This window comes from Schistocerca americana, chromosome 6, assembly GCF_021461395.2.
Source record: "Schistocerca americana isolate TAMUIC-IGC-003095 chromosome 6, iqSchAmer2.1, whole genome shotgun sequence".
NCBI classification, from domain to species: Eukaryota; Metazoa; Arthropoda; class Insecta; order Orthoptera; family Acrididae; genus Schistocerca; species Schistocerca americana.
In genome coordinates, this window is record NC_060124.1 from 319,554,245 (window position 1) to 319,577,565 (window position 23,321).

Genomic DNA, 23,321 nt, shown 5'->3' on the forward strand with positions numbered 1-23,321 from the left:
TTTAAAACTTGGTTCCTAAATCTCTGTCTCACCATTATATAATCTATCTAAAAGCTATCAAAGCCTCCAGGCCTCATCCATGTTTATAACCTCCTCTTATGATTCTTAAACGAAGTGTTAGCTATGATTACGTTATGCTCTGCACAAAATTGTACCAGGTGGCTTCCTCTTTCATTCCTTACCCCCAGTCCATATTCATCTACTACTTTTCTTCTCTTCCTTTCCCTGCTATCAAATTCCAGCCCCCCATGACTATTAAATTTTTGTCTCCCTTAACTGTCTGAATACTTTCTTTTATTGCCTCATACATTTCTTCAATCTCTTCATCATCTGCAGAGCTAGCTGGCACATAAACTTGTGCTACTGTGGTAGGCATGGGCTTTGTGTCTATCTTGGCTATAATAACTCATTCACTATGCTGTTTGTAGTAGCTTATCCATACTCCTACTTTTTTATTCATTGTTAAAACTACTCCTGCATTCCCCTGTTTGATTTTGTATTTATAACTCTGTATTCACCTGACCAGAACTCTTGTTCCTCCTGCCACCAGACTTCACTAATTCCTGCTATATCTAACTTTTACCTATCCATTTCCCTTTTTAAATTATCTAACCTACCTGCCCAATTAAGGGATATGACATTCCATGCTCCAATCCATAGAATGCCAGTTTTCTATCTCCCAGTAATGATGTCCTCCTGAGTAGCCCCATTCAGAAATCAGAATGCTGACTATTTTACCTCTGGAATATTTTACCCAAGAGGATGCCATCATCATGTAAGCATACAGTAAAGCTGCATGCCCTCAGGAAAAATTATGGCTGTAGTTACCCCTTGCTTTCAACTGTTCACAGTACCACTACAGCAAGGCCATTTTAGTTAATGTTACAAGGCCAGATCAGTCAATCATCCAGACTGTTGCCCCTGCAACTACTAAAAAGGCTGCTGCCTCTCTTCAGGAACCACACATTTGTCTGGCCTCTCAACAGATATCCCTCCATTGTGGTTGCACCTATGGTATGGCTATCTGTATCACTGTGGCACACAAGCCTCCCCACCAATGGCAAAGTCCATGGTTCATGGAGGGAGGCACAGCAACGCACAGAAGTGAAAATTCTCTTCTTTTCAGGTTTTCCCACAGATCAATTTTCACAGCACTGTACGATAGTGAAAACTGATATGTGGGAAAACCTGAAAAGAAGAGAATTGAGGCATTTGAGATGTGGTGCTCCAGAAGAATGTTGAAAGTTAGGTGGACTGATAAGGTACAGAATGAGAAGGTTCTCCATAGAGTTAAGGAGGAAAGGAATAAATGGAAAACATTGGCAACAAGAAGGGATCGGATGCTAGGACACCTTTTAAGACACTACAGAGTAACTTTGATGGTGTTAGAAAGAGCTGTATGCAATAAAAACTCTAGAGGAAAACAGAGATTGGAATTCATGCAACAGATAATGAAGGATGTAGGTTGCAGATGCTACTCTGACATGAAGAGAGGCAAAGAAGGAGTATTCATGGCAGGCTGCATCGAACAACTCAGAAGACTGATGTTACACAATTGAAAAGTGACAACCATTGGACTGAACATTATTCCAGACCACCAAAGATGTCAGAATACTACTGCCAGAGTTTTTCCCATTGGGTATGTGACAATAGCACCACCACTACGTGTGACAACAAAAGTTTGAATAGGCCACGAAATGTGATCAAAGGTATTAATGTTTATGGTAAATTCTTGTTAAAAGCAGGAACTCTAGGTCCACATTCTAGTCTTGCATGGATTTTCAACTGTTGTGACAACTCATTTCTTTGCAGGGTCAGTATATCTAAACTGTTTCAATGATACATGTCAGTGAACCTTAAGTAATGCCATTCCCATGAATGTATTCATTTCCTATCAATACATTTAATTCATTTCATATTAACACTGAAGCTGTTTGCTGTGAACAAGCTATAAACCCATCCCATTATGCTCCTTCCTGTATCTGTCATAGATGTGTTTCACTCTATCCTCTTAATAGTCATACACATACATAAAAAATCTGGAAGTAATTCTCATTATTATTGAAGTGAGTATATTAGCATTAGTCACATGTAAATTGAGCTGAAATGAAAAACTAAAGAAACCTTTCATTCCATTAACTAATAAGGAGGTTTGTAATGAAAGATGTATTTCAGAGTAGAAAACTTTTGTAATTTGTCTAAAACATTCAGTATTGTATGGAGAACACCCCCAAAGCTGATGATCAGCTTTGATATGATGGATATCATATTGTCCATGTTCTTGTTAAAAGAGAACTAGCCATGAAAAAGCTAATTGTCCTCATTGCTCCACCATGGCAAAATTAGTCAGTTGACTATAGCACTGTATATTTACAAATTTTTTCCTTTATTTGTCACCAAAAGTTTTCATTTCATTCTCCATAAAGGTGCTGTATGCTTTCTGGATGGTGCAGTAAAATTTGCTTCATTGTCATGCATTTATATGCACTTATTGATTTTAAAGTTTGAGAACCATTGAGGATTCTGTTGTCAGCATTCAGATATAAATAGTTGGATCAAGGGAAGTGCCCAATTCCATCCATATGCTTTGAGCCATGACATATGTATGTTATGTTGGATGACATTCTTGGGGTGCTGTGTGTTTTAAGCAGATCATCTTTTTAGATAGTATGTTGTTGTATTTGATGGTGTACACCTGTGGTGGGTGTTCATGAATGAAGATGTTTATCTTATTTATGGTCATTTGGCTATGTGTAATTTTTCTGTGTTGTTGCTGGAAGAGTTTTTGTTTGCTCTATTTCCTTGTAGGTGTTCTGTTTAGGAGTGGTGTTGGGCTGATTGGGGTTGGTTAAAAGGGGGAGGGGGCAGCTTGGGAGATGGGAGCTGTTTGGAAGATTTCATTTCATTTTCATAAGTTGTGTGTGTAGGAGGGGGAGACTGTTAACCTAGGTGTACTTATCAGTGCCTATGACTGGTCAACTATTTTTTATTTGGTTTTTAATGCATTATTTATGGTTTGTTTGTTTTAGTGTAAAGGTTTCTTTATTTTAACTTGCCAAGTAAACCTGGGGTTGCAGGTTTTCAATTTTTGTGTGGGATTTTGGTATCACTGGCTTTGCTTGAGCTGTATAAGTGATGGGAATTTTTTGATATTGCGTTTTAGAATTGCATGTGTAGATTTATGGGTATAGAGGGCTTCATTTAAGCTACATATAGGTCAAGTGAAATGTCCAATTACTGTGGTTTTCATGTTTGTAACATTATGTCACATGTTGAGAATTCCTTATGTTTGATTTTGTGAATAATATTTGTTTTTTAATGACACTGTTTTTGTATTGTTATATAATTAGCTTGGCCCTGCCCTAAACCCCCTACATCCAATGTTTGTCCCTATAATTTCATTTTATTGCTGGAGTGAAATAGTTTTTGTTATTATTTTTGTTTGTGTGAATATGTAACAACATTATGGTTGCCACGCTGTATATGCTGGAAGTAGGTTGTGACAAAGAAGGCTGGAATATTTTTTCTTCCCCTCTTGTTTTACCATGTGCCTCCTCAAAATTCATTTTTTCGTTTTATAATTAAGTACCATTAACATACATGAGTATAATGTGCATTTTCATAAAAGAGAAAAGTTGGACCTCAGTTTTAAAGAATATAACACCAGATCTAATTTTGTGCTTACTGTTACGTATGTAATTGATTTTCTAATTTATTTCAATTATTCCTAATTAGTATCTTTTGATACAGGGCAAAATCAGTAATTGTTTCATAACTTAAATTCTGTTGTTGAGATATAAACAAATATAAATTCTGTAATCATTTTGAACATTTGGAGGATGAAATGCTAGTATTCTTAAAGTATCTATTTGGCTCCAGCCAAAAACATGTTAGCAAAACCAGCCCTTCATTAATTCCAAAGTAATTAACAGCTTTATAAAAAGTATTGTTTACATAACCATATATGTTAATTTCATCATTCAAGCAAATAATTCAGCTTAACCCTTGTAGTAGAAGAAACTGTTAAAAAGAAGCATTTTTTTAATGTATTCGGTTAATTGAATGAGTCAAGCTTTAATTGTAATTTCTGTAAATCAAACTTCAAACATTGTGTAGTTTCAGCACCTATTTCTGTGATGATATATAAGGGCCTGAATTTCGGTCATGAAATAGTCAGTCCGTGGCCGAGTTTCAGACGAGAAAACTGTGCTGGTTAGAACAACAACAATGCTTCAGTTTAACAGTGAAATAAGTGTTACACAAATAGGACATGTGTTAAAGCAATGACAGTGTCTGTTCCATATGTACCTGATTATTCTGAAATATCTGTGAACTTTGTGATTAGGTTTTTCTGCTCATAGATGTTAAATAGTAAACTACTGTGGCAGTATGTGGAGGTTTGCCTGCAAACTATTAATGAGGCTTATCAGAAGTTAGAACAACAGTGCACTGGCCATATAGCTGTGTATTATTAGAGGGTTGTGAAAAGTGAAATTAAAGTACTGTGAAACACAACTGTGCATCTGTCAGCTACATCATTTACACCAGTCAGTGTCCAAACTACAAACACCATTTTTCAGCCAGTGTAACAAAGCAGTACAACACCGAGGAGAGAAAATGAATAAATAAAGCAGGCCAGAACTGCTACAATGTGTGATCACCACTTTGATGATGTCATGGCTCAAAGGAGATGGCTGGAACTCAACACTTTCATAATGTCAAATACTGTAGTTTATGTTGTGAGACTCAAATGTACAGTGTGCTCCCCCTTTATTGTACTTCCACTAAATGAAGCAGTGTGTGTAAAACATTTTAGGGCCCAGATAGATAAAAAATTGAAGTGGTAAAAAGGTCTTTAACGAATTTCCCTCTACCACAAAGCAAGAACTTGGGAATCCCTACCAATTAAACAGAAAATTAAATAATGCTAGTGCCTTACTAGGCACTCTTACAAATTATCTAATTATCTAGATTCATCGGTTGATAATTGCTGCTAGCTACATTTCAAGCAGCAACAATGTCTATCGTAAAATTGCATGAGAAGTAGCAGTGTATTGCAAAAGTCTCTGTCTGTTTCAGAATTATGTGATAATTTTCTTCAAAAATTGTTAGTTTATACATGTGTAAAAATTAAGTTTCCAGTAGGGCATAAATAACAGCTACATAATTTAAAGGAACTAGAGGCAACCCCTTTTTCAAAATAGTGAACTTCCTGCTAATCTAATAGGTAGCATGTGAAGGTATAAGTAAAAATAATATTAAGAAGTACTGTATAATGATGCTGGCAGTTTATTCTTAATATATTGAACATATCAAGTTTTGAAGAGTTGCCACTGTTTTGTTAACATATTTCATGTCTTGTTCTATAACTTGTAGGTTGATTGGATCAACAGAACATGATAAAATATACTTTTCTAAATGCTTCTTCAAAAAATGTTTCCTTTCTCCACTTCACTGGTTTTACAAAACATCTATGTAAATCATAGTATTTTATTGTGAAAGTAATATTTTCTACTTACCACAGGCAATGAAACATCAAGAACTGGGTGGTGGCTTGGGCTCATCACTCTGCTAGGCATTCTAAAATGATCTCCAAGAATTGGTGATTTTACCCTTTTACCATATGTTCCTTTTTCTATGAGGTCCTTTGGCATTTCTCTTAGTGCTTCATTCTCATCTCTTTTCTTATGTGATGCATAATCAACCCATCCACCTCGGAGTACCTGAGGTAAAAGAGAAAGAAATGGTTTTGTGAAAAATGTTTCCCACTCTTCAGAAGTATGTTCTGAATCAAGAGCACCTGTTTTGCTCTCTATGATCTCCTCTGGGATTATAAATGAAGAAAAAACACAAAAACGAGTGCACTGCTACATATGCTATGCAAAAGTTACATAGAAGTTCTTCTGCAATGTTGTAAGTAAAAACACTAAAACCTTTGCAACATTCAAATTCACATTCTAACAGATTCTTGCACATGCAAATTACAACAGTGTGTAGTTATAAAAAATGACCACTACATTTAAGAAATATATTCATAGGTAGCATTTATCACGAGTTTCAGCTCGACAAACCCAAAACAAACTGTAACCATTAGTATTTTATAATTTTATAGGAACATGTGTGATCATTAATGATAAATAGGAAACATTAAAGGTGTCAATAAAGGAAGTAGTATAGGTGATAGCAACAAGTGGAGCAGCCACTTCAAGTGTTTGATCAAAGAAAGCATACTTATTAATTTAATTTTTACTCAGTTGCAAATTCTTTCCAGAGACACAATGTCACTGAACATGTCACAACACTCATAGAACATATTGAAAAAAAAACAACAAAAAATAGTAATAAAATGTAAACATAAAATGGCAGAATGTAAGTTACCTACTCATCATCTTCAGGAAAAGCAATTTCACCTGTATTTCATTTCATTTCATTTTTCATTTCATTTCATTTTATTATCTTCCTGTATATCATTTACATGATGTAGGAATTGTCACAACAAAGTTATCATACTAGTACAAGTACTACAGACATAATAATGGAATATCACTTTCAAGTCATTTTTTAAAAGTACAAGTTTAGACATACAAATTAAAATTTTTGGCAATAAATTTACACACAATCAAAGTACTCATCTACGTCATAGAAAGTTTTGCTTAAAAGGTAATTTTTAAGTTCAGTCTTAAATTTTGCTTCATCTATTATTGCCTTCATGTACACTGGCAGAGCATTGTAGAGTTTTCTTCCAAAATAACTTACATGCTTTTGGGTTTGTGTTGTCCTTACCCTTTCTACATACAAATTCTTACGAGTTCTAGTATTATAATTATGGCAGTCCTCATTTGTACGTAGATTTTTCATATGTGCTCTTGTACACAGAATGCTTTTAAAAATATACAGTGACGGTATTGTGAGTATTTGCAGTTCTTTGAAAAGGGGCCTACAATGAGTTCTTGCAGAGTTATGTGTTATGATTCGTACAGCTCTTTTCTGAAATTTGAAGATATCTGTTAAGCTTGATTTAGTTTTACCCCAGAACACTATGCCATAAGACACGATGGACTGTAAGTAAGCAAAATACACTAGTCTAGTACAGTCTGTGCTGCATACTCTAGATAATATCCTCAATGCAAAACATGCTGAATTGAGCCTGTGGGATAAGTACTTGAGATGGTCTTTCCAGCTTAAGTTTTGATCAATGTGCATGCCCAAAAACTTTGTGGATTGTACACTCTCTATCTTCTTATCCATTAGTTTTAACTGGAGGTCCATATCTTGAGTTGCTTTGCCATACTGTATATAATTTGTTTTACTTAGATTAAGTGTTAACTCATTAGCATTAAACCAATGTTGAATATATTTCAGGACTATATCAGTTGTGGTGGTTAATGATTTTTTATCATCACTTATAATTATGGTAGTGTCATCTGCGAACAACATTATTTTGGTAGAAATATTAGGATTTTTTATGTCATTTATATAAAGCAAGAATAATAAAGGACCGAGAACACTGCCCTGTGGGACACCTATTTCCAATTTCTTTGCATCTGAGACCCACTTGATTTTCTGATTTTTATGCTCTGCGATGATTTCTACCACCTGAGTTCTATCTTGAAGGTAAGATTCAAACCACTGCTTCACAACTCCCCTTACACCTTTTGCCTCCATCTTGTTTAACAGAATTTTGTGATTTACTGTATGAAAAACTATAGATAAATGTAAGTTAATTCCCACTACACATTTTTTAGTGTCAAGACTCCTGACAATCTCTTTGGTATAGGCATGGATAGCTGATTCTGTGCTGTGGCCTGAGCGAAAGCCATGTTGATTGCAGTTTAGAAGTTTGTGAGCATCTAAATAATTTATGAGTCTGGTTTTCATTAATGTCTCTAGAATTTTTGGAAATGATTGGAGAAGGGATATTGGTCTATAATTTTCTACCTTGTATGGATCTCCTTTTTTAAACAGAGGTCTAACCTTAGAGATTTTCAACCTCTCAGGAAACACACCTTCACTGAAAGACAAATTGGCAATATGCACCAGGGGCTTTATAATTTGTTGGGCAACTTTTTTTATTATTGACACAGGCACTTCATCCACACCTGCAGACATTTTTGATTTTAGACTCTTTATCACCTTTAATATTTCATTATCATTTGTGGGAATTAACAACATACTACTGTCTACTTTTGGGGCTGTTAATTTCTCATGTTTAGTAAAGTTTTTACTTAATGACACTGGTACACTTAAAAAGTAATTATTAATGTAATTTGCCAGAGTTTCATCTTTTAACTCAATATTTTCACTATTTTTGAGTACTATTTCCTGATCCTTGAGGCCCTTACCTGTTTCCCATTTCACAATTTCCAAAATAGTTTTTGATTTATTTCCTGATTTTCTTATTAGTTTATCATTACTTAGTAATTTTGCTTTTGTAATTACTTTTCTATATATTTTTTTGTAATTTGCTACATATTCTTTAAACTTGGGGTCAGTCCAACTTTTCAGTCTATAGTTAAGCATTGTCATGGTCCTGGAGGAATTTCTAATACCTTTTGTGATCCAGGAGTTAGCATGTGAATGCCCATATGTGTTTGTTTTGACAAGTTTCTTAGGAAAACACATTTCAAAATTCAACATAAACAGGGAAGAAAAAACATTATATGCAGTGTTTGTGCTAGTTTGTAACAGTACTTCTGCCCATGATTGGTTAGTCAGTGTATTTGTGAAGTGACTGCAACTATTTGTGGAGAAGGTTCTTTTGTACATTTGATATGAACTATTTTTGGTCACAGGGGCTATGGGAAATTTAAGGATAAGTGCATTGTGATCAGATATTCCTAGGTCAACATTTATTACATCTATATTTGTGAAGATATTATCTATGAGACTTTTTGAAGAGTTTGTTATTCTTGTAGGGTTAGTTATATGTGGATACAAATTGAAGCTATGTAAAACATTCAGGAACTGATCTTTGGATGCACCTTCAGTAAATGAGTTGACATTAAAATCTCCACTTATAATTATTGTTGATTTTTTATGATGTAATATTTTGAGCAATGCCTCTAATTTATTTCTAAAAATTTCAGGATCACCACATGGTGATCTCTACACTGACATTATTATTAATTTACTCATTTGCATATTCAACTGTATTGCTGCAGCCTCAAAATGCTTTTCTTCATTCAAGGATTCAGTTACAGTCATATTTTTAACCTTTACTCCAGGTTTTACATAAATGTCTTGTTTCCTTCCTGCAAAAATGGCTTACTAATTTGTATGGGGAAATGCAAATATTTTCTAGTTCATAACTCATGCACCAATGTTCTTGAATGCAAATACAATCTATACTAGCTTCACTGGCTGCAATCTCAAGTTCTAATATTTTATTTGTAATGCATTGTATGTTAAGGCTCATTATTTTTAAATTATTGACATTAGATTGAGAGGAGTTTGTACTCATGTTTCCCAATGTTACCGGCTGTTCCTTGTCAAGGCTGGGTCAGAAACTTGTCTAAATATTGCTCCAGAATGACACATTGATTCAGCTGATAATCCAAGAAGACTTCATCACTGAAATTCACTGAGAAAACCATGTCTCTATTTTACAATATGTTTTATTAGGCAATGGAGGTGGAAGCTATCAGTCATCAGTATGAATGAGAATATGAGCTGTGCTTGGTTTTGAAGGAATGAAACTTACATACATTTACCAACTGTGTGATACATCACATGATAAAATGCTATCAGTGTTAATATACAATGAGCAAATATACAGTCCTGGTCCTCCCATGAACCATGAACTTGTTGGAGTGGGTGTCTTGCAGGAATATCTATGAAAAGACCAAACTAATCTATGTTTCCTGAAGATGGACAACACCTTTTTCAGTAATTTCAGTTTCAATGTTTGGCTGTTCTGGCCTTGTAACTTCAGGTAACACTGTCTTTCTGTACTGGTACTGTGAGTGGGTGAAAGCAAGGGGAAACTACAGCCATTATTTTTCTTTCCAAGCTCTACTGTATGGCTTAATGATGATGGCATCCTTTTGGATAAAATATTCCAGAGGTAAAATAGTTCTCCATCTGGATCTCTGAGTGGTGACTACTCAGGAGGATATTGTCATCAGGACAAATGAAAGTTGTATTCTGTGGGTCAGAGTGTGGAATGTTAGATTACTTTATTGGGTTGGGAGGACAGAGAATTTAAAAAGTTAAAGGGATAGGCTGAAACTTCTTGTTAGGTGAGTAGAGGGTTATCAATACAAAGTCAAAGAGAGGTAATGCAGATGTAGATCTAATAATGAATAATAAAATTGGAAAGCAACTGAACTACTGTAAACAGCACAGTGAGCAAATTACCAATTGCCAAGAGAGGCAACTACACTAGTACAAGTTTATATGGAAACTAGTACTGCAGATGAACAGATTTGGCAGACAGTATCATGAGACAAAAAAATTATGCAGTTGGTTAAAGGAGGTGATGGGGAATGTAATTTAATATTAGTAAAAGGAATAAGAGGAAAAATGGTAGATGGGAAAGGAATAAAAGGGGAAGATGCTTGGTAGAATGTTGTACAGAGCATAATTTAATCATAACTAACACGTTGTTTAAGAATCATGCATGGAGACTGCATATGTGGAAGAGACCAGGGGATACTGAAAGATTTCAGATTGATTATAAAATTGTAACACAGAGATTTTGAAATGAGAATTTAAATGTAACAATGGGAAGGTCAAATTGGAATATCAACAATATTCTGAAAAGGACAGATTGTTACTCACCATAAAGAGTGACCAGAGGTAGCAGTCACGTGTGTGTGAGGCATGCTTGCTTGCATGAGTCCAGCTGGAGTTGCCACAGGTAGCAGTCGTGTGTGTGTGTGTGTGTGTGTGTGTGTGTGTGTGTGTGTGTGTGTGTGTGTGTGTGGGTGGGTGGGTGGGTGGGTGCGCATGCTTGAGAGAACATGTGTGCATTTCTCTTTTCTGAAGATGGCTTTGGCTGAAAGCTATTAAACAAAACACAACATGGGTTTCGAAAATGACAATCTACAATAACAGAATTAGCAACTTTTTTCCATGAACTACTGAACAGGCTGGATGAAGGAAACAAAGTTATAGGGACTATCCTAGATCTATCTAAAGCATTCGATTCTGTGAATCATGCAGTATTGTTATCCAAGTTAGAAAATTATGAGATATGAGGAGTAGCTCTAAAATTACTAAGTTCTTATCTTTGTGATAGAAGACAGTGAACAAAACCAAATTATAAGAATGAAAGTAAGATTCAAACAGTAAAGTCAGCATACAGAACTCTCAATTGTGGAGTTCCCCAAGGAAGTATTCTTGGACCATTCTTGTTTATAGTATATATTAATTCAGCCACAAACTCCAAACTAGTGAACTACACTGATGATACAGCTTTTATTAGCTGGGGCTGTACAGAGGGGGCAGCATTTCAAAGCAACAAAGAGAACTTCGAAATGATCACAGAATATCTAACAGTGAATAAGCTTACACTGAATAAGGACAAGACTATAGTAATAAAGTTCTTGCTACATTTTAATGATACTCATACTAAATCACTTTCTACAGTTGAAACATCTGACAAACATAAGTTTTTAGGCATATTGATTGATGAACATCTCACTTGGAAAGAGCATATTGGCTCCACCTGTAAAAAGGTTTCTAGTAATATTTACTTACTAAAACGTCTTGCAAATATAATAGCTCCCCCTGTCCTTAAACAGGTGTATTTTGGATTAATACGCTCACATCTGCAATATGGGATCAAGGTTTGGGGTGGTGCACTCACTGTCTATATGGATCGCATTTTCAGGCTTCAAAAGAGAGAAGTTAGGATAATTGCTAATATAAGCAAACACCAGCCTTGTAGGGACTATTTCAAAAATTTTAAATTACTGACTGTGTACTCACTGTATGTATTTAAGACCACATGTAAAATAGAATGAGGAAAATAGTGTAAAGAAAAGTGACACCCATAATTACAATACTTGAGCCAAAAGTGATTATACTAGCAAACGGACTAACAAGAAAGCTACAGTCCACAGTCCATATGTAACTGGAAGACAATTCTATAATAAGTTGCCAAAAAATATAAAGCAACTCCAAGGCAATCTTTTCAAGGGCAAGTTGAAAAATTTGTTAATAAAAAGATGTTTATACTCATTAAAAGAATTCTGAGCTGCAGTACTGTTAGTTTATTCTTTTACATACTGCAGTATATTAGTTAGTGGTGGTATTGTTATAATTGGCTAATTGATGTACATAATAATTATATGTATGGAGTGATATACAGGGTGTTACAAAAAGGTATGGCTAAACTTTCAGGAAACATTCCTCACATTCAAATAAAGAAAAGATGTTATGTGGACATGTGTCCGGAAACGCTTAATTTCCATGTTAGAGCTGATTTTAGTTTCATCAGTATGTACTGTACTTCCTTGATTCACCACCAGTTGGCCCAATTGAAGGAAGGTAATGTTGACTTCGGTGCTTGTGTTGACATGCGACTCATTGCTCTACAGTACTGGCATCAAGCACATCAGTACGTAGCATCAACAGGTTAGTGTTCATCACAAACGTGGTTATGCAGTCAGTGCTATGTTTACAAATGCAGAGTTGGCAGATGCCTATTTGATGTATGGATTAGCATGGGGCAATAGCCGTGGCGTGGTTCGTTTGTATCGAGACAGATTTCCAGAACAAAGGTGTCCCGACAGGAAGACGTTCAAAGCAATTGATCGGCGTCTTAGGGAGCACAGAACATTCCAGCTTATGTCTCATGACTGGGGAAGACCTAGAACAACAAGGACACCTGCAATGGATGAGGCAATTCTTCATGTAGTTGACGATAACCCTAATGTCAGCATCAGAGAAGTTGCTGCTGTACAAGGTAATGTTGACCACATCACTGTATGGAGAGTGCTATGGGAGAACCAGTTGTTTCTGTACCATGTACTGCATGTGCAGGCACTATCAGCAGCTGATTGGCCTCCACAGGTACACTTTTTCGAATGGTTCATCCAACAATGTACGTTCTGTTGCTGTGTGTTTCCATTCCATGATTAATGCGATTTGAAGAGAAGTAATAAAATGAGCTCTAACATGGAAAATAAGCGTTTCCAGACACATGCCCACATAACATCTTTTCTTTATTTGTGTGTGAGGAATGTTTCCTGAAAGTTTGGCTGCACCTTTTTGTAACACCCTTATAATGTGCTAATGTGTTTATAACATTATTGCATGGAATGATATACAATGTGCTCCTTGATGTATATATTCATTCTTGGAATGACATGATATTGACATAATTGTACAAAAAAAATTATTATTATTATTCCTATTGTAATAGTCTTTTCATCACATTTGTCTAAAAGTCACCATGTCATCTTTACAGCAAGTAGCAATCTATTCTTTTCACAACATTTTGAATTTAAATGCAAAAAAATTCCAAGGCAGGTGTGGACTCTGATGATCTGAACCAAAGAAATTAAAGAAGAGATAGGAAATTAAGAAGACAGAACCTGAATAAAGTGAAACAACGAGAGGTAGTTGAGAAATTCATAATGAACGATAGCCAATGTGGGGCTGAAGCAGTGAAAATTAATGTAATAGAAGGGGAATGAGAAGCTTTTAGAGATGATCTAGCAATGGCAGCAGAGGATCACATAGGCAAAAAGACAAGAGATAGTAGAAATTCTAAGGTAACACGGGAGATTAAGGGTTTAATTGTAAAGAGGAAATATACAGGAAATGAAAATGGTGAAAGAGGATACAGACATGGAAAAAATGAGACTGACAGAAAATACAAAATGGCTAAGCAGGAATGGCTACAGGACAAATTCATGGGTGTGGAAACATCCATCACTAGGGGCAAGATATATTCTTTCCATAGCAAAAGTAAAGATACTTTTTGCCAAAACAGAAACTGCTGTTTGAGCCATTATGGCAAGTCAGTATTAAGAAAGAAGGGAAAGTTGAAAGTTGGAAGAAATACATGGAGTATCTCTCTAAGAGAAACAAACTTGACAGTAGGAGAAAAGGAAGTAGATGAAGATGAGATGGTAGATGATATGCTATGAGAAGAATTTTACAGGACACTGAAAGACTTATGTTGAAACAAGACCCCTGAAGTATACGAAATCCCTACAGAATTACTGAGATCCTTGGGAAAGCCAGCCATGATGGGACCATTCTACCTGGTGTGCAAGATGTATGAGACAGTGGAAATACCCCCATACTTCAGGAAGACTGTAATAATTCCAATTCAAAAGAAGGCAGATGGTGACTGTTGTGAATATTACCAAACCACCAGTTTAGTAAGCCACAGTGGTGAAACACTGACAAATGATATACAGAAGAATTGAAAAAATTGTAGAAGCCAACCTCAGGACATTTTGGCTTCCAGAGAAATATAGGAGCACACATAGCAACACTGACTCTATGTCTTACCTTAGAAGACAGGCTGGAGAAAGAGAAACCTCACTTATAGCATCTGTAGAATTATAAAAAGCATTTTGCAATGTTAACAATGACTGAAATTTTGAAGATTGCAGGAATAAAACACAAGGAACAAAAGCCCAAGGGTATGAAAAGAAGCCGTAATTGGGAAGATAATGAATCAGGATTGCAACCTATCCTCATTCTTTCTTAATCTGTACATTGAGCAAGCAGTAAGTATACCAAAATAAAGGATAAATTTGGAGGTATAAATGTAGGCTTCCACAGCTGTTGTCACAGTCAATAAAATTCCTCTGCGTTTGTGACCACACTATCACCTATAAAATTCCAACATTTCAGTGACTTCTGCAAGACACCTTCTTCAGGGTATATTGCTAATTGCTGAATGGGTGCTAATATAATTACTTATATACTACAGAGGAATGCTGTCATTGGATATGAGGGCTGAGGATGAATGGTATTAGATGTTCTTCGATTGGTCTTTACTTTAAAAATTGTCATTGGCGGAAATAGGTGTTTTCGCCTTGGAGTTTCCTTCATTGCTTACTATTGGTGGAAATCAGTGAATAGGAAACTGAGTGGTGACTGCAGTGTAGTGCTGTTTACCAACTGCCTAGTATTGGATAGGGCATGTTAGACTCTGTATACTGTAGCACGGGATTAGCCGAGCTGTCTAAGGTGCCTGAAGCCATGGACTGTGCAGCTGGTCCCAGCGGAGGTTCGAGTCCTCCCTCGGGCATGGGTGTGTGTGTTTGTCCTTAGGATAATTTAGATTAAGTAGTGTGTAAGCTTATGGACTGATGACCTTAGCAGTTAAGTCCCATAAGATTTCACACACATTTGAACATTTGAACTCTGTGTACCCTCTGCCACTGTGGCCTATCATGCACCTGTTGCTTTTTGGGAGCTGCCTTTCCATAAAGCTGTCACTGTGGCAGCCAAGACATGGGAGTTGGTACCCATCTTCTCTATTCATGCTATTTCCATATGCTCTCTGATCTTCCTCCTTAAGCTAAACACCTGTTTCACTAGTATGCGGGCATCTCGAAATTCAATCTGCATCCTACTCTGTTCCTAGTGTTCTGCCACCACTGGTTTGCTGTATTGTTTGAGGCAGATATATCTCTCATGTTCAGATAACCTTGTGCTTATTGGACACCCAGTCTTGCCAACATACACCAGTCCACACTTGCACCTGATTTTATAAACTCTGACAGCATGAAACTTGCAAATTGTATCTTTCATTGAGCCCAGAACGTCTTTTATTTTGTTGTTATTACAATAAATCAGGTTAACACCTGCCTGATGGAGAATTTTGCCCAGACTTTCAATTAGCCCTTGTACATATGGTAGCCGGATGGTGTTCCATGCTTCACCCTGTGTTTCCCTATTTCCCTCTTCCTTTGGCGTCATTGTTTTATGTATCATCCTCATGTTGTAGCCATTAGCTCCAAAAATGTACCACAGGTTCTGTAGTTCAGCTTTGAGGTTGTGTTCATCACTGATCCTGTAGGCCCTCTTAGTTAAAATTTGCAGAGCCGATATCTTTAGCGTAGGATGGTAGAGGGAGGATGCATGCAGGTATCTGTCCGTGTTGGTGGGCTTTCTGTTAACTCTGTGTCCAAGCTTCCCATCAGGCTTTGAAGCTGCCACAGTACTTACAGTAGAATATCTTTGGCTTCACTCTGACAACCATGCCTCCATCCTTGCTACCCTCCCTGTTTTCCTTTCCCTGTTGTTTCATAACCTGGGTTGTGAGTAACTGAATCTACTTTCCCTTCTTCCCTTTCTTTCCCCTCTCTCCTCCCTGATGAAGGAACATTTGTTCCAAAAGCTAGGAACGTAAATTTTGGTTCTGTTTTTTGTGTATCTATCGGCTGTACTGAGCTGAGGTAAGTACTGGCCAGCCCCTCTATCTCTTTGTTAGTATTTGTTTCACAACTTTATATGAGATTTTCCATTAATCATTTAGATCACCTATATGGTCAACATCCTTCATCGTTTTGTCCCTTTTGTTAGCTATCACTTACATCTGTCATCTTAACACTTTCTCTTCTTCAGTGTTTTACATATACATGAATAAATATTTTCGTCACCAACTGTGCTAGTTTCATCTTCCTCCTATTATCTTGTTCCGTTTATAGTCCACTTCTCTTTTTTTTTTTGTTTATTGATTTATTTATTTAACATTCCATAGTTTTAACGTTCGTTATTCGCTGTTTTCCAGCCAACAATCACGGCAAACAATCTCTTCCACACCTACCAGTATCACTCATTTCCGTCGATTTTGTGTTGCTGGCGATTTTTTGTGCCATTGGCTATCTTTCTCTGCCACAGGAAAATTCTTTTGGGACATTTCTGCGCCACGCGCGATCTTTTTTGCGGCACGCGCGATCTTTTTTGCGCACTCGCGATCTTTTTTGCGGCACGCGCGATCTCTTTTTTTTTTTTCGCCACTCGCTATCTCTGTTTTTGAGCAACGTGTGTTCTTCTCCCCTGATCTGGACATACTTGCTTGGTCTGGTCAACTTTTTCCGTATTTTTCTTATTTAGTGGTCTTCTTTTGGTATTGTACATTACCAACACAATTTCTTTCTTTCTCGTCCTTCCCTCTGTATTTTATTCCTTCTTATGATTACTATTTTAACTTTAGTTATTTAATTTCCCTACCCACCAGTTACCCACTATGTACCCTAATACTATACCACATTATTTACATTCATTCCGGAAACATGAATTCACCGTAGCCAAACTGCAATCCCACATACTTTTCCTCCGGTCCTGCTTTGCCTTTGGAATTACCCTTAAAGGACTTACCTTAAAAGTTCCCATCTCTGGGTGCAATTCCTCCTTCCACCAGTCTCTCCTGGACTTTCAGAACCTTCAATCCTTAGCCCTTACCCAACTTGTCCTGAATCTCCACACTACTTCATGTAACCACCACTCCCAACAGCTCTTATCTCTCTTCAAAGTCCTCCACCTCTCAAACCCTTCCTTGGAGAATACACTCAGGAACATCATCCTAGAAGCCAGCTGCAAACTTGAAATCCATGCCACACACCACCTGAAAAAACTATCCACAGTGCTAGTGCAACACCTAAGAAGTGGGGTCCCTCTCCCTATCCCTCACAAACACCAACCACAACAGAACCTTCAACAAACCCCCCTCATAGCCAACAAACCTAGTCTAGCCACCCTACTCAATCTCCCCATCCCAGCACATACCCCACACAGACCAAATCTCAACTATAACCACATTCAAATGCCACATATCACCAGTCCCAATTCAGTTCTAAACCTCTCATCCAGATCCCTCTCTCCTCCAGAGACATCTGTTCTATCAAAAGGCTTAACCTTTAGCCCCACGCCTAAATTCAACCACACTGCCCTGGTTAAAGATCTCCTCTCAGTCACCCGGAACCTCAACTGGAAATATCACTTCACTACCCAAACACAGCCCCCGAATACTAGACCCAGTGTTGAATCCTGTCTAGAACAGTTCCAAGCGCCTTCTCAAAGGGATCCTCCTCCCCTCCCCCAAAACCATCCCTTGCAGACATTTCAGGAATTCCTCACATCCAGTGTTGCCTCCCAGTCCTTCTTGAAGACCATCCCAACAACCCCCAACATCACCCCAGCTGAATCCCGTGCCATTAAGGAGCTGAAAATAGACCGCTCTATTGTCATCCTCCCGGCGGATAAAGGCTCCACAACTGTCGTACTTGACCATGTGGAGTATGTGGCAGAAGGACTGCGTCAACTCTCTGACACATCAACCTACAAAGCTGTTACTGAGGATTCCATTCCCTCCATCCAGACTGAGCTGCAGAAAATCCTAAAAATCCAAGGTCCCTCACAAGGCCTCACAACGGCTTCCATAGACTTACTCACTCCACCTGAGCCATGTACCCCTACCTTCTACCTATTACCCAAAATCCACAAAGAGAATCATCCTGTCCGTCCCATTGTGGCAGGCTTCAAAGCCCCAACAGAACGTATCTCAGCTCTGGTAGACCAACACCTCCAACCTATCACCCGCAGACTCCCATCCTACATCAAAGACACAAACCACTTCCTAGAATGCCTCAAATCCATTCCCACTCCTCTCCCACCTGTAACCTTTCTTGTCACCATAGATGCTACATCCCTTTACAAAAACATCGTACATACCCATGGTCTCTCTGCCCTTGAGCACTACCTCTCCCAATGCCCTCCTGAAGATCTTCCAAAAACCTTGTTCCTTATCACACTTACCAACTTCATCCTCACCCATAATTACTTCACTTTTGAAGGCCAGACCTACAAACAAATCAGGGGAACGGCCATGGGAACCAGGATGGCTCCGTCCTATGCCAACCTCTTCATGGGCCGCATGGAGGAGGCTTTCCTGAAGACCCAACAGCTGCTTCCCCTGGCCTGGTATAGGTTTATAGATGACATCTTTGTGGTCTGGACTCATGGTGAAGAAACACTCCTTAATTTCCTCCACAACCTCAACTCCTTTTCGAATCTGAATTTCACCTGGTCCTTCTTCAAAACCCAAGCCACCTTCCTGGATGTTGACCTTCATATTGTTGAAGCTCACATCCACACCTCTGTCCATATTAAACCCACAAACAAACAACAGTACCTTCACTTTGATAGCTGCCATCCATTCCACATCAAATGCTCCCTTCCCTACAGCCTAGGTATTCATGGCAAACGTATCTGCTCCAGTGACGAATCCCTCAACAATTACACCAATAACGTAACCATTGCTTTCCTCTCCTGCAACTATTCTGCAGACCTTGTCCACAAACAGATCTCCTGAGCAATACATTCCTCCCCATCCAAGAACAATGTTCCTATCCCCAGTCCACACAGAAGCATCCCCCTTGCCACCCAATATTATCCTGGCCTCAAAAACATCAACAAATTACTCCGCCAGGGATATGACTTTCTCAAGTCAACCCCTGAAATGAGATCATCCCTTGACAAAAGTCTCCCCACACCACCCAGAGTTGCCTTTCGTCGCCCCCCTAACCTCCGTAACATCCTTGTTAAACCCTACAATATTCCCTGACTACCTTCTCTACCCAGCGGTTCCTACCCCTGTAACCGACCCTGCTGCAAAACCTGCCCCATGCATCCCACCACAACCACCTACTCCAGCCCCGCTACTGGTAAAACATGTACAATTCAAGGCAGGGCCACATGTGAAACTACACATGTCATTTATCAACTAACAAGCCTGCACTGCACAGCCTTTTACATCGGTATGACAACGCTAAACTGGCTGAGCGCATGAACGGACACAGACGAACTGTCCGCCTAGGAGATGTCCAATACCCAGTAGCGGAGCATGCCCTCCAGCATAATTCTAGGGACCTAGGAACCTGCTACACTGTATGTGCCATTTAGCTTCTCCCACCCAACACCAGTCCCTCTGAACTGCGGAGATGGGAACTTGCACTCCAACACATCCTTTCATCCTGCCATCCCCCTGGACTGAACCTACGCTAAACCACCTCACTCCCATTTACTCTTCAGTCTTCTCCTCTTTCCCTTTCCTCTTTAGCCATTCACGCATCTTTTCATCCTACATATTTGTGTTTATCTTTATACTATATACCTCTTTACTTCTGTATGCATCCTCTTGGTTTGAAGCTGGCACAGTACTTACAGTAGAATATCTTTGGCTTCTCTCTGACAACCATGCCTCCATCCTTGCTACCCTCCCTGTTTTCCTTTCCCTGTTGCTTCATAACCTGGGTTGTGAGTAACTGAATCTACTTTCGCTTCTTCCCTTTCTTTCCCCTCTCTCCTCCCTGATGAAGGAACATTTGTTCCGAAAGCTAGGAACGTAAATTTTGGTTCTGTTTTTTGTGTATCTATCGGCTGTACTGAGCTGAGGTAAGTACTGGCCAGCCCCTCTATCTCTTTGTTAGTATTTGTTTCACATCTTTATATGAGATTTTCCATTAATCATTTAGGCTATAGAAATAGCCACACAACCAGACAACATGAATAGAGAAGATGGGTACTGACTCCCAGCACCTTGGCTGCCAGCAGTGACAGCCTTGTGGAAGGACAGCTCTGACAAAGCAACAGGCATGCAGTAGGCCACAGTCATGGAGGGTACTCAGAGTCTGACGTGCCCTAACCTAGACAGTTAGTAAACAGCACTACGCTGTAGTCACAGCTCAATTTCCTATTTGCTAATTTTTACCAATGGCAAGCAATAAAGGAAACTCCAATGGAAAATGCCTATTTCTGCCAATGACAATACGAAATCTAAAGACCAATAAAAGAACACCTAATACCTATATTCCTCACCCTCATGTCCAATGACAGCACTCCTCCACAGTATATAAGTAATAAACCTAGTGCCGATTCAGATGTTAGCAATACACCCCGGTGAAGGCATCCTGAAAAAGTCTCAAAATGTCAGAATTTTATAGTTGACAATGTGGTCACAAACCCAGAAGAATTTTATTGATGATAAATCTGGAAATGGAATCAAAGTTCAGAGAGAAGAAATAAAAACATTATTGTTTGACATTGTAACTCTGTCAGAGATGGAAAATGGCTTGGAAGAGCAACTGGACAGAATGGATAGTGTCTTGAAAAGAGATTACAAGATGAATACCTACAAAATTAAAACATAGGTCATGGAATGTAGTCAAATTAAATTAGATGATGCTGATGGATTAGCAAATGAGACACTATGAGTAGGAGATAACTCTCAGTGTTTAGTTAGAAAAAGAACTGATGATTGACAAAGTGGAAAGGATTCAAAACACAGGCTGTCTACAGCAAGAAAAGCATAAATCATTTTAGAGGTATAGAACTTGTTAACATCCAATACAGATTTAAGTGGTAGGAAGCAGTAACTGCAAATAAGGATATAAAATATCTCCTCAGTTTGAAATAAGAATTTTTGTCAGAAGAAAGAAGAGAAAGTGAGGTATCTGGCGTAGTGCAGCTGTCAGAAACAGCCAGGTTTCCTTCACTGAGAACTGAAGGTTAATTTAAAATTTATTTATCCAAAGAATCAATCTGGAAAAGATTCATTACAATTTCAAAATAACTACATCTTCACTGGCAGGAGAAGGGCTTGAAAATATTTTGAAATTTTTTTAAAGACAAGTGACAGGAATTTGGTAAACATGTAGTCAATAATGTGATTTATTTAAAATGTCTTATTTGTCTATTAATCTGAGGAAGAGAATGACTGAAGTGTGAAATAGTTAGATTATGTGTGATGATGGAACTGTGGCAAAAAGGACCCACAGAAAGCTGCAGCTGAAAGGAACAAAACTATAAATTACATTGAACATTGTAATAGCACAGCAAAACTTAAACACACAAATCTGTCTGTGTCAGATAAATTTTCACCGGATGATCCATTAATTATGTTACATTGTGTCATACACAGACAACTGAGTTCCACTATACAATACAATTTGTGGTTATTTTGTGTTTTATTAGATTGAGATATTGTAGTCCAATGGACTGATGTGTAAATTCATAAATATTGATAAGTAATAATGATAACACTGACAGAGACCCACACTCTTTGTGAGCTAAGTGCTTATGCAAGCATGGAGCTCTGAGTCATGTGGTATTATTTTCCATTTTTGTTCTTCTGTGCTACATCACTTCATCTTTTCTCTTCATCTGTCACAGTTATCTTGTTCTGTCTAGCTGCCTAGTTTATGATTATAAGAGCCACACAACTTACATGGTTATGAAGTTCTGTAGAGTTCAAACAAAAATACTTTCTCTTTATGATTTTATGGTGTGTTGTAGTTATTGTTCTACATATTTGGTAACAAGATGTCATTAGTGGAATATAAATAATTTAAAGAGTGAAAGTTACAGCTCTCAAAGTAGTTGGGTGATGAACCATCAATAGCCACATATATAACATTTCTAGCTTTTAGTCAAATCCTTTTTCAGAGCTATTAAGTTCACTTACATACACACAAATCCATGTGCGTAGGTACACTGTTGCAGTAGGCTGTATTGTGATGGCACTTTTGTTCAAAAGGGGTGAGAGGATGTGTCACATAGAATGGGCTAAGGAAGAAAAGAGGAGGGAAGCGGGAGGAGTGAGGGGGTGTGTAGCGTAGATTGGGTGAGGGAAGAGAGAAGGAAGAAAGTGAAAGGGAGGATTGGAAAAAGCTAGCTAATGGGTGGGAGGGAGAGCTGCAGGGGCATGAGATAGGAATGGGGTACCAGTGTGCCCATTCTAGCCAGAGGCAGGGGAAGTTGAGCACAGCACACAGTGACATAAATGAATGGATTGGGAGGGAGAAATGTAACAAAGGAAGAGGGAGATTATTGTGAGGAGGGTGTGAGTGTGTTATCAGTGACGTTAGGGTCATTGGGCAGGGGTGGATTTGAAGCAGGTGTTACCAAAGATTGGAGTCAGGAGGACTAAAGTATCAAAGAATTTGCAGCAAGGACTACTTCCTTGTAAATCAGAGAAGATTATATTGGGGAAAGATGAAGATGGCATGACTTGTGATGCAACCATTTAAATCTACCATCTTGAGCTCAGTAGCATGTTCTGTCACTGAATGGTCAACTGTGGAATTGTCCACAGTTTGGCAGTAGCTGTTGATTAGGTTGGACAACTGGTTGACAATTATGTCCTAATAAAATGCTGTGCAGAAATTATAGCAATGCTTGTGAATGATATGACTGGTTTCGCTGATGACCCTGCCTCTGATACAATAGAATCCTAAAAAATAAATTGGTCATCCCCCAAGAGACATCACACTAATATCATGTAACACTACCTCTTGTCTTGATAATGAACTCAGTTCAGTAAGGAGGAGAGTTTCTTCAGACATGAC

The 23,321-nt window shown here is 38.1% G+C and overlaps 1 protein-coding gene across 1 annotated transcript in view; it reads right to left on the reverse strand.

Annotated features, from left to right (window-relative positions):
- The window catches only part of LOC124620111 (WD repeat-containing protein on Y chromosome), a 480,275-nt gene that overhangs the window by 13,629 nt on the left and 443,325 nt on the right, over positions 1–23,321 (reverse strand). Inside the window, exon 17 of the mRNA XM_047146781.1 lies at positions 5,520–5,723. Coding sequence (XP_047002737.1) covers positions 5,520–5,723 — 204 coding nt within the window. The remainder of the gene's footprint in view (positions 1–5,519; positions 5,724–23,321) is intronic.